General features: G+C 37.0%; 1 protein-coding gene across 6 annotated transcripts in view; it reads right to left on the reverse strand.

The window, feature by feature from the left end:
* LOC105477239 (glypican 6) overlaps window positions 1–12,978 on the reverse strand; it is a 1,180,155-nt gene that overhangs the window by 558,305 nt on the left and 608,872 nt on the right. For all 6 annotated transcript variants that reach the window (XM_011733662.3, XM_011733647.3, XM_011733670.3 and 3 more), the window contains one exon: window positions 7,648–8,039. In XM_011733662.3, the coding sequence (XP_011731964.1) occupies window positions 7,648–8,039 (392 nt within the window). The remainder of the gene's footprint in view (window positions 1–7,647; window positions 8,040–12,978) is intronic.

Here is a 12,978-nt window from a genome sequence, read left to right on the forward strand (position 1 = left end):
CTTCACTTGTACATGTGTAAGTGATTACGGCGTGCCTGCTGTGCAAACCTTGTTTCACAGAACCTTCTCGTAGGAAGAGCATAACTGCATTCAGTGATAAATGTCCAAAAATGGGCAGCATTGAGACAGGGATAAACATCAGGTTCGTTTTCCTTCGTAAAGCTGTTTTACAAGCAGCATTCTCTGAGTTATAGCACTGGAGTTTTATCCTTGGGTCTTTTTTATTTGTGCTGTACCTTAATTGGCATATTTCACTCGTGAATGTTCCCTATTAGTAACAAAGACGTCTCGTCTGCTTGTAGTATACATTTTCCATGGCTCCGGGGAAGTTCTTTTATTTGAGGGGGATAGCAAACAGTAGACATGCCAATCATGATGGGTTTTCTGAAAGCTCATCATGGTTGTATATACTCAGAATATACACTAGGGAAAAACTGCTAGGGTAGGAAGGTACAAAAATAGGTAAAGAGGAGCTGAACACAGGAAAGGTAAAACCCAAACATATCAACAAAATCAATCAAAATATGTTCATTATTTTCCTGTTTTTAGCATTATTCTAGAATAGTACATTTCAAATTATCTGTTTGGGGTTCAAATTATCTGAACAATCTCTGGTTGATTGATTTTTCCCAATATACCATGACCTGTTCAGGGTATCTAATTCTTCCCGATTTAAGCTAAGAGGGTTGTATTTTTCCAGGAATTTATCCATCTCTTCTAGGTTTTCTAGTTTATGTGCATAAATGTGTTCATAGTAGCCTTGAATGATCTCTTGTATTTCAGTGGTGTTAGTTGTAATATCTCCTGTTTCATTTCTTAGTGTGGTTATTTAGATTTTCCCTCTTATTGATTAATCTTGCTAATAGCCTATCAATTGTATTTATCTTTTCAAAGAACCAGCTTCAATAAGAAGCAGTGAAATTGAAATGGTAATTTAAAAATTACCCACAAAAAAGTGTACAGGACCAGATGGATTCATAGCAGAATTCTACCAGACATCAAAGAAGAATTGGTACCAATCCTTTTGACACTGTTCCACAAGATAGAGAAAGAAGGAACCCTCCCTAATTCATCCTATGAAGCCAGCATCACCTTAATACCAAAACCAGGAAAGGACACAACCCAAAAAGAAAACTACAGACCAATATCCTTGATGAACATAGACCTTAACAAAATACTAGCTAACCGAATTCAACAACATATCAAAAAGATAACCCACCATGATCAAGTGGGTTTCATACCAGGGATGCAGGGATGGTTTAACATATGCAAGATCTTGGCTCATAAACTTCTATAGTGCACTGATATTGCACCAGGGAATGTCCTCATAACATTGAATCTCTGAAGACAGGACAATAAAAGAGAAATCCTTCAAACTTTCAAGTTGGGCCCATGGTATCACACACCTCGCATACCCTTCTCACTTGTATATGTGTAAGTGATGACGATGTGACTGCTGTGCAAAGTTTATACAACAGTGTACACTTTGATAAGTCACAGTTCACATTCACAATAAATGTGATACACCACATAAACAGAATAAATGTGATACACCGCACAAACAGAATTAAAAACCAATATATCATGACCTGATGCCTGATCCCATGGAGTACAAACTCATATGCCGATCACATATAGGAGACTCACCATGCAAATTCAACATCCCAGGAAAAGTCCTACTGATGGTGTCAGAGCAATGTGAAATTGCAGTAAAGAATTTTTTTAACTTTCAATTTTTGTACATATCTTGTTGCAAAACAGTAACAGCCTATTTATGAACATGCACCAGTCCATGTACCAAGCTTTGCATACCTTGTTCTAGAATGTGTAGGGCAAGATGAGTTAACTTCTCAACCAATTAAACCACTCAAGTCAACCTGCGCTTGCTAAAGTCAGTAACATCCTAATGGGCAGATCTTAAGGTCTGTTTTCTCTGCCCTTTCTACTTAACTATCTGCCACAGTTGATGCTATTGATTAGTCTATTTCTTGAATTCTCTCTCCCTTTACTTTCAGGAGGGCATGCTTTGCTGGTTCTCTTCATTTGTCTTTGTTTTCGGAACGCTCTTTAAATGTGTACAGTCTCTGACATTTCATCTGATCCTGATTCTTCTTTCTCTAGCTAAATGTTACTATCCTTTGCCAATAAACATTTATATGTTGGTGATATTCAAATCACAAATGAACTACAAAAACTTTCATTCACCTAAGGCCTTTTTGTGATTGCGTTCATTTCTGGAATGCCCCCCAAAAATTAACTCCAATCCAAAAACCACCACAGAAGGAACAAAACCAATAATTCAGGTGATAACGACAACAGGTGATCTTTGTATTCTCAATTCTTTCTCAAAAGCAAACAGTTAAATAGAATACAATTTCTCTTGTAAATTGTATCCATGGTAGATTCTTCAGAATGGTTTTCCATTGCTATCAGAGAATACTTTAAACAGAGGCATTTCATAGCCTCTATTGCATTAAATTTGGTGGTAACATTTTTTCTTACAGTGCATCAACCACATTTATTGAAAGTTGACTTTGTCTGTTGCTTTCTAGGCACACATTGTTAATGCAAAGCTGTTTAGTTGGGAATGAACCACTTAAGAGGCTCTTCGAGCAAAAATATCAGTCTATGTAGCAGACATAGGTGGGTATCTGTTGATGAAAATACTCTGGTCTTACTAAAGACTAAAAGCCAGACTTTTCTTTTCAAAGTCATGACTCACAGGAAGAAAGATTTTTCATAGATAGATGGATAGAGAAATAGATGACAGTATTTGTCAATAGTTCAAGTTATATGGATCCCAGCTCTACCACCTCCCCGATTTGTCTGTAATAAATCAATGAGATGACTTGCAAAGTTGAAATGATTGCTCTTGACATAATTTACAGCTTTTACTCATAGAAGTCACTTTTTTTTTTTCTTTTGGAGATGGAGTTTCGCTCTTGTTGCCCAGGCTGGAGTGCAATGGCGTGATCCTGGCTCAACACAACCTCTGCAATTCTCCTGCCTCAGCCTCCCAAGTAGCTGGGATTACAGGCATGTGCCACCACACCTGGCTAATTTTGTGTTTTTAGTAGAGACAGGGCTTCTCCATGTTGATCAGGCTGGTCTTGAACTCCTGATCTCAGGTAATGTGCCTGCCTTGGCCTCCCAAAGTGCTCAAGTTACAGGTGTGAGCCACTGCGCCCGGCCAGAAGTCACTTTTTTTTTGAGACAGGGTCTGGCTCTGTTGTCCAGGCTGAAGTGCAGTGGCACGATCGCAGCTCACTATAACCTCTGCCTCCTGGGCTCAAGCCACTCTCACACTGCAGCCTCTCGAATAGCTGGAACTACAGGTGCATGCCACCATGCCTGGCTAATTTTTGTATTTTTTTGTAGAGATGGGATTTCACCATATTTCCCAGGCTTGGTCTTGAACTCTTGAGCTCAAGCTATCTACCTGCCTCTGCCTCCTCAAGTGCTAGAATTACAAGCATGCCATGCCAGAAGTCACTTTTATTAAAGAAAAATATATAAAAATCATGCTTTCTTAGTGTAAATGGCATCATGATGGACTAGTGAAGATGCTATAGTCATTTCCACATTTGCCTTTCTAACAAATAAAGACTGGTTTAAGCAGACAATCTGTTAATATCTCTTTATGAAGCCCTCTCTCCTCCTCACGATGTTTGACAAGCCTTTGAGTGACTGCTGGTATCCACGTTTCCACTCACTAGTGGTGGAAGATAAGGGAATGAGGGTGGTATTTTAACAAAGGGACAGCGCTAAAAATAGTCCAAATCCATTCTGTCAAGGTGACTACATTATCAAAATTTATTTTTTCTTCATTTTAGAGCTCTGCCTTCCATGCCTTTCTGACATCCCGTAGCACAATATGGAACATGGAAACTGACTTGTTAGCAGGTCCATAAACAGTAGTTAGTACTACAAACAACTGAGGGTAGCTCAGGGACTCTATTGTAGTTACACAGGTAGAAAAAGACATGGACAATGGTAAAGTTTTTCTACATCTTAATTTATTTCATTAAAAAGCTTTATACAATACATGCATGTATGCATGTATGCATGCATGCACATACATGTGCGCGTGCACACACACACACACACACACACCCCTCAAGCACCTGGCTTAAGAAATAATATGTTATTGATAACTTAAAAATCTCTGTGTACCCCTCCTTCATCTTACCTCCAAACTGCATCTCTAGAGGTAACCACCATCTGATTTTCTTTTTATCATTCTTTGAAATTTCTTTGGAGTTTTACTACATATTTTTTCCCCAAATAATGTATTGCTTAGTTTTACATTTTTGAACTTTATACAAATGTATGTATTTTAGGTGACTTGATGTTTATCTCTCACAATGAGGTGTCTGTGACTCGTTTCATGAGCACTTTCTCCGCTCTGGAAAATTTCATAAGGTGAAGAGATCACCATTTAGGTAGATGGGCCATTTGTGACGTTTCTACTTTCTATGTCATTGTAAAAGATGCTGCTACAAAAATTCTTCTACATATCAAATTGTATGCACGTGTAATAGTTTATCCAGATGAAAGTGAAGTTTTAGAATATGTGCATTTTCAGCAATACAGGTATTTTCAGATTATAATCTAAAGTGAGCATATCAATTGATAATTCCACCAGCAAAGCATGGAGCTTCCTGATATTCCACCTCTCATTAACACTTGACATGCTCAAAATGGTCACTTATACAGAAAATGAATCCTGGCTGACTGACCACATACATTCACTACAGAATCACATAGTGCTTCTGAGAGTCAGACCTTGAGTAATAGTTACTTAAAATAAAGTGGCCCCATCTGAAGGCTAGAAAAAGACAGTGTTTGTATTCATAAGATGGCAAGCAGAAGTTTTAAAAATAATTCTGTTGATGCTTACAATTTAGACCTCCATTTTTCTGGTAAGAAATTTCCCAATAATGTTCTGAACATCATGTCAAAACATTTGTGTCAAACTGCTGTGTTCTGCCAAAGAGGTAAATTTTCCAGTCAAAGCAATTAATTAGAAGATATTCATGATGTCTTTCAAGATTAAGAAGTCATCATAAGTGTAGAGAGAAACTGAAGGGAAAAAAAAATCACCCAAATCAGGATGCAGGAGACAAGCTAGTTTGTTGATCTCCATTTGAGAATTTTGCTCTTCTGTCATCATTTCTCCAACTCTAAATCACTCAATTAATAGACCATAAAGAGGCTTCAGGTTTATGAAGGGCTTAAACCTCAAACACAATTCTTGCTTCTCTTTTTAATATATTTAGTCTTTGTGATTCTTTATTCTTATTACAAAAATACTTTGGGTGCTGAAAATCATCATAGTATCAGTAGATCACAAATTGCTAGTTTAGTCAGCTCTAGACCATCTTGTAATCATTAGGTAAGGAAGTTCATTGGTAAAATACTTAAATTCCTGAGACATAAATTATTTGCAAAAACATTTCTCAACTTCTTTCAAACCAAGACTATATATACATACACCATATCTATCTATCTATCTATCTATCTATCTATCTATCTATCTATCTATCCATCCATCCATCCATCCATCCATCCATCCATCCATCCTTCTATCTGTCTATCCATCTCCAAAAGGCAGTGCCCAAATGTCAGGATGGGGCTTATAATTTTAACTGACTAGGGATTGTTGGTCCTGAAGGGATCAGTGGGAGAGAGAATATAGTGTTACAGGATGCATTTCTCACCAGTTCTAGAGAAAAAGGTCATACTCTACTGATGGTTGGCTCATGAGGTCATCCTTCCCCAGAATGAAGAGCATGTTAGACTTTGGTCAACAAAGACTTCAATTGAGACAGTCAGAGAGTGACCAAGGGGATATACCATCTCTGGGCAGTTGTGAATGCCACTGTGAAAAATAGGAGGGAGAGCCAGCAGCAGCCTCCCTCATGGCTTTGTAGACACTTTGCTAGAAAATATTCTGTTATCTCACTAGAAACTTGCCAGATCATAATACACACATCTAAACATTATTAACACTCAATTAGAATAAATACACATAATCAGGAATATATCCAACCATACTTTGAATTTCTTAAATTCATATTTCTCAAAGGCTGGCTACATGTTTCATCCTTCAAAAAAAATCAAAAGCTTCAGCTTGCAGCCTCTGTAACTAAGCCTATTATTGAGTTTTACTTATTAAATTAATTTACACTTATTTTACAACAAACTGCATCTACTCAAGGAAATATGGAATGCATATTCATTTTCTATACTTATTCTTATTTTACTGACAGTCCTCAGGTGATATATTTCCTCTTGCTATTCTACCTAGCTAATTCCTTATAAATTCCTTTTTGGGGCTCTAGTTTCTTTAGTATCTAAACCATTGTTGAGATTCAATGTAAAGATATTATTTTAAACATTAGAATCATATGCCCTTTATATTGTTAAATAAGCCCTTGTAAATTATTTCCTTCAGTGCCTTCCTGCAAATAACCTGTCTGTATGCTCAAATAAACGTTTAGGAAATTAACAATTGAAAATGGGTTATTATGGATTTTACTGACAGTTCAATAGAGAAACATTTTTAAGGGTACACACAATCTTTATGCTTGGATGTAAATATTGAGGAGATCAAAGTGTCAAAAAAAAAAAAAAAAAAAAGAAGCATTGCGGGACAGTGCCAATAGTTAAGAAAAATACTGTGGCTCTTTTGCACAGCCCTGCAATAGAAAAGTAGTGTTTGGGAATAATCCTTGTACAAATATACCTTCTTTGAGTGACATAATAATACCAGATTCCTGTTATGTATTATTTTTAACTTTACTTCTTTAAGTAATTATCTTTCATTTTATTTGTAGGACTGACCTCACAAGTGCCTTAAACGTCAAGAAAGAACTGAAACAAAAGCAGACATCCTCTACCCAGGAAATATTCAATGTTTAAGTAGTGGAATGTAGAATTATCCCTTACTTCCAAGGTATAGAGATGTTATCCTCAAGAAAGGCCCAAAAGTAGATTCATGATTGATCATATTCATAAGCCCAAGGCAATGCATGGTATGAAATTACAAAGATAAGAGGTAACAAAAGAAATTCTCTGCAAGAATCTATACTTGGTATTCACTAGTGCTTCCTGATCCAGAAATACAGGTGTCAGCAAAGGGCTCTTCTTTTACCATGAAGGAATTAGGCCACATTGACACGTGATGATAAAGAAGAAGTGCCAGGTGCTGATGTCCTGAACAATAACTTGTCTCTACTCGCAGGTCCATGAAGACTGTCATCTTGACTCCCTAGAGGATTATAACCTCTAAATGGATTATTTCATGAGTATTTATCATCCTTAAAACCCTCATCAGAAATACCAAATGATCATAGCTGCAACGCGCCTGCTTTTGCACCATTGATACTAAAATCTTCTCTGCTTTACTGTTGACAAGTATTAACATTAATTTTCCAACTACATAGAAAGGTTTAAAATCCTGTCTTTTCTCACACAAAGCAAGGAAAAGAAAGCCAGAATTATGCTTTGATATTTAGCTGATTTCTCTAAGAGCAAGGACCACCAATTAAGAATTTTTACCTTGATTTTTTTTTGTAAACATTGGTTTTAAAAAACAGAGTAAATAAGGAAGACCAACTAGAAAGACAGCACATTTTCAATTACCTTGGAAACTCGGTTTGCAACTTCTCTGCCCACAGTCAGCCCCTGGACAAAGGTCCTGGCAGCAATGAAGGCGCGGGTGACCTGAATCTTCAGTTTCCGGGGCACGTCTCCAAATGGCTTGAGCTGGTCAGTGTATTTGCTCACGCATTCCAGGTAGTCTTCACTGAAGTGATACTGAGGGTTTATCAGCTGAAACATTCGTTCCAGGAGCCGAGCCCAAAAGTCATTGAGCATTTCTTCCAGATTCACATTACCGCCAGTGTAGTACCTTTTCAGCTCTGCGAAGAGGTCCTGAAAGACTTCCGAATTCTGCATGTACAGCATGCCATACGTCCGTACAAACATATCATTTAGTGACTTTTCTGCATTCTCCAGGAGCTCTCGGAAAAATTCTGCAGATAGAAAGAAGTCATAAATTAATGAAATCTAGAAAGCCCAAGGCACCTACTTACCTTAAGTACAACTGCTTTTAATTGACATTTTCATGGAAAAACATATTCTGTGATTAAGGTGTTAACGGACAGATAAAAATCATATTCTCAATGGTATTTGACCTCCATCTACGATCCTGTATGACTCAAAACAGAATACCCCATGATTTCCATTAACATTAGGAGTCTACCATGTAATCCTCTTCCAAAATAGCTCCATTCTTTTACCATTTCTTGTTAAATTTTAAATAATCCTATGGTTTGATACAAACTCAAATCAAAATGTGCTGTAAATATAATGTGCAGAGTATTGTTGTTTACATAATGATAAACACATTTGCTTCAGTTTATTTATAAATTTGTCCTAACACTAAATTCCATTAAATTGCTTTTATTTGAAATACTCCATAAATGAGATGTTCAAATTAATGTCATATTTTAGACTCTTTCTAGTTTCTATATATAGCAATCAATTAGCAATGTTCAGATATTCATAATGCAATTAAATTCACTTCATAATAAAGCTATAATGAGCATAATTTAGGTGGCCACAATGAGTCAGAAAGCCATAAAGTATCCTGGATCATCATTACAAATATAAACCATCATGTTATAGAACTTGAATAAAATATTGACAGTTGGACTTTCTGGTTGTGAGGTTCTAAATAAAAAAAATGCACACCAATAATTCAAATCTTCCACTTTGCAGGAGTGCTTGAATGTTACTGGGATCATTTATAGGATGCAAAAAATAAGACATAAATTAAAGCCATTGGGTATCATTAGCTTCACTGGCCCTCATGCTAGGCTCCCTCAAGACACACTTCATGTGTGTAGGGCACCTATCCTTTTGCACAAATAAGCTTGGGTTTTATCTCATTTAGAGATTGTAAATTGGGGTAGGGAAAGAGCTAAGGAAAGATAATGCTTCTGAGATTATCAATCTAAGTTCCTAAGAGCAAAATGATTCTGCTTTATCTCTTCATAGTCCCCTTTTATTCCCTGAAACTATGCCCCTTCTCAGAAATGCAGGGACAAATCAAGTCCTGCATACTTCAAAAGCTCCAGGAATTTTTAAAAAGGACTCTGCTCCTTTCTGGGGTTCTGGGTAGTCTCTCCTAAGATAAAGAAAGGAAATAGTGATGAACACCTCTCCATTAATTCCATGGAGGCTACTTGTGTATTCTTAAAAGTTGGCTGAAGAAGTGCTTGGTTTAGTCACTTCAATTCTGATTAATATACAATCAAACCAATGTCTTGATAATTAAAGGGTGTCTATAATAATAATAATAAGTACTTTATATTTGTTTTTAAATCAAACCAAAGCATGAATGAAAGTACTTTTCATTTGTTTACCTCCTTTCTATGAAATATATATACATATATATATATATTTAAAAAACATACAACTTCTGTTACTACAGTGGCAGCAAAAACTGTAAGATTATAAACACTGTGTAATTTTGTTCAGGTCACCAAATGGTTTTTATTTTTATTTTTACTAACTGTAAAATCAAGGTAAATATTATCAAATCTCTCTGAATCTTTAAGGATTTGGTAAAGAAAATGACTGTTGAAGTAGATAGGGCAAAATTTGCAAAATTGGGAAGCATAAATTTATAAAAATATTTATATATGCTGTATGCTGATGTTACTTATGATTTTAGGAAATCAAGAGCATTTCATACTTTTTTCAAAAATACTAGTTATCTAGTTTGTCCTAAAATGGAAACTATATTAAATTACTAATATAAAAGTATGAGAATATCATAAGTTAAACCTTCCGATCTGGAAACTAAGAATGAAAGTAGCTTGACCTTGCTGATACAGGAACAGGGTGGAAGGCATAACAGATTGTGAAAGAAGATAAAAAAGAATGGAAAAATCACTGAATTGAGAAATACTAATATAATGAGACTGGAAAGTGGATTCTAATCATGAGCTCTGGACAGCCTATTCATTTATCTTCTTTTTGAGGTCAATTATTTTGTTGGACTTGGGAATTAAAGCTTAATTTATTGAATACAGAGTACTGCCTTCAGCAATGAATAGTCAGTAATCAATAGTGTGGTCTGGATTTGCAAAGAGCTTTAAAAAAAGAGAAAGAGAAGAAAAAAATTTCTCTGATACTCATTGCTCTCCAAAGTCTTGAGAAATAAATATTTGTGTTAGGGATAAAAATGGCATTTTCTCTTTTATTGAGGGTAATACCTCCCTAGATTTTTTTGTCTTCTTTTTCTTCTCCTGATATGAGAACTCCAAATATTGAGTCATGCCCACTTTCAAAGTGAGTCGTCACTGTGTCTTGTGGTTTTTCTTACGTTTAAATTAGTATTTATGATTCAGTATAGAAACCAAGTTATCACATTTCAATAAATGTGGCTCAAGAAACATTTCCATAGATTCCAAGCTTACATTGTTGTCTTAGAGTATGTCATTGTCTCAAAAGTTTGATATTAGCTTCACTGATCCTCAAAGTCAAGTTATTATTATTTCTTGTTCAAAATCATTATATGGTTTACTGATTTCATAGTCAAAGTTAATATTTGGTATTGAAAGACGCTAATGTGTCAGCCAATTATGATAAATGTTGCTACCTTAAGGTACATTGATCTAAGATCTTATGAATAATGGAGATCCAAGGTACTGAGGCAAAGCTAATGTCCTCCAAAAATAAGGGTACTCATTTCATTTTCAGCATGACTGTAGACTTCCACCTTTTGAAGTCTGACTCTTTGAACGAATTACTTTATGCTTGGATGAAAATTGTTTCTCAGCAAACCAAACAAGATGGAGATTTAGAAGACAGTTATGTGATCCATTTTACTGATGAAGTATCATGTGCAAGCAACATCAGAGAAAACAAAATTCAAGGACAATATAAGAAAAAGCAATCTCAACTGAACTCATTTTAATGGAAGAGGGCAAAGCACACATTGGATATAGTCTTCAGTCAACAAAAATTTTTATCTGCAAAAAACAGTTTGGCAGAAAGAAATGCTATTTGAATTTTCCTTCTTCCCCAATCACAAAATATACATCAAAGGTGGTTGCTTAGGGCTCAGTTACGCTTCATAGGTGCACAAAAAACCTTTCCTAGCCAGCATTAGCCTCTGGGATGATTTTATTCATCTAGAGGGGAGATCTCAATGTAAACATCTGTTTGCTTCAGGGCAGACTGTCTCAAGTGGGAGAACAGTCTTGTAGATAAAAACCACCACTGTTGCAAAAGGAAAAAGAAAGTCTGTGTGATGTGGCCTGATCACTTGGAGAGATCTCTCAAGGGGCAGAAACCAACCCCAAGGAGCCAAGAGGTGCCCTAAGGATAACTGAGAAAGACTCCAAATGAAGCCCCCAAATAAATGGACTGAAAGGTAAGATGGCACAGAGGGACAAGGGGAAGCACAGAAAGAGGAAAAAGGCAGAGAGAGGTTCTCTACAGTCTACATCACACAACAAAAGCTTGTCCCATTCAACTCAGAAATGTCTTGTTAATACTACACAGATAAACATGTTCTGTGCTGGATTAGGTACGGGATTGGACTAAGTACTATATAACATCCTTTTCCTCTTTTCATGCTCTCAGAGACATCTCCTATTAAAAACTTGTTTAAAATGAATGTCGCAGCATGGTGGTGTGTATCTATATCCTTTCAGAACCCAAGGAGTGAAAAGCTTTGGTCATTAGTCAGTCAAGATAATAGCACTTGTCCTACTGTGGGAAGCAGGTATGCTGTTTCCTTCCGTAAACCCGGAAATACACACATGTGCATGCAAGGGTGTACATTTGTATAGTTCTCTGCTAAATCTCTTTGTTTCTACTCTTCCTCAACAACAGTATGCTAAATCAGTTTAGTCAGCTCAGCCAAACTGTGGGTAAGGAGTATTCCATAGGCGGCGCTGACATGGAGGATAAACTGGTTCTGAAAGCTGACATCCAGCCGGGTGCAGTGGCTCACGCCTGTAATCCCAGCACTTTGGGAGGTCGAGATGGGCAGACCACTTGAGGACAGGAGTTCGAGACCAGCCTGGAAAACATGGTGAAACCCTGTCTCCACTACAAATACAAAAGTTAGCCTGGCATGGTGGCGGGCATCTGTAGTCCCCAGCTACTCAGGAGGCTGAGGCAGGAAAATCACCTGAACCCAGGAAGTGGAGGTTGCAGTGAGCTGAGATCCTGCTGCTGCACTTCAGCCTCCGGGACAAAGCAAGATCCACTCCCCCCCAAAATAATAATAATAACAATGAAAATTATAAAATAAAAAAATAAAAGATGAAAGCTGACATCCTATAAGGGTTGTGATCCACAGACACTCAATAAACTTCCTAGCCTGCTTCTCCTCCTGCATTTCTCAAGGTGAAATGAGGAGTATTCTTTCTCATTCCACATACATATGTCAGCTTTCAGACATATCTTTTGAAATCATTTCTCCTTTCAAAAAGCATCTTGCTTATGTAATAGCCTGATATAATCTGCAGGAAAATGCTGAATTAATGAAGAGCATTAATGAAGGCAGACCCATAGTGCCATTTATACTCTTGTGCATTAGACTGTGGGGGAGGGAAAACATGGTCCCAAATGGCCTATCTCTTCCCACTTCCCAGGGGCTGGGACCTTGAAAGTAAGTAGCAGTAAAGATGGACAATGCTCAGGATGTCTGTCCTTGCCACATGAGGCGGTGTCCTTTGCAAGCTGTAGCTTGTGTGTTATTGAGCAGTAGATGACCCTAGTCTATCTCAGGTGTCAGCTTCAGCACTGTGAACATTTTGAGCTGGATAATTCTTTCTTTGGACAGGGGTTTGGGGAGCACTGTGCTGTATATTGTAAATTATAAAGTAGCATTCCTGGCCTCTACCTTTTAGATGCCAGTGGCACATCCTTCTCTCAGTAGTCACAACC

This window comes from Macaca nemestrina, chromosome 16, assembly GCF_043159975.1.
Source record: "Macaca nemestrina isolate mMacNem1 chromosome 16, mMacNem.hap1, whole genome shotgun sequence".
NCBI lineage: Eukaryota > Metazoa > Chordata > Mammalia > Primates > Cercopithecidae > Macaca > Macaca nemestrina.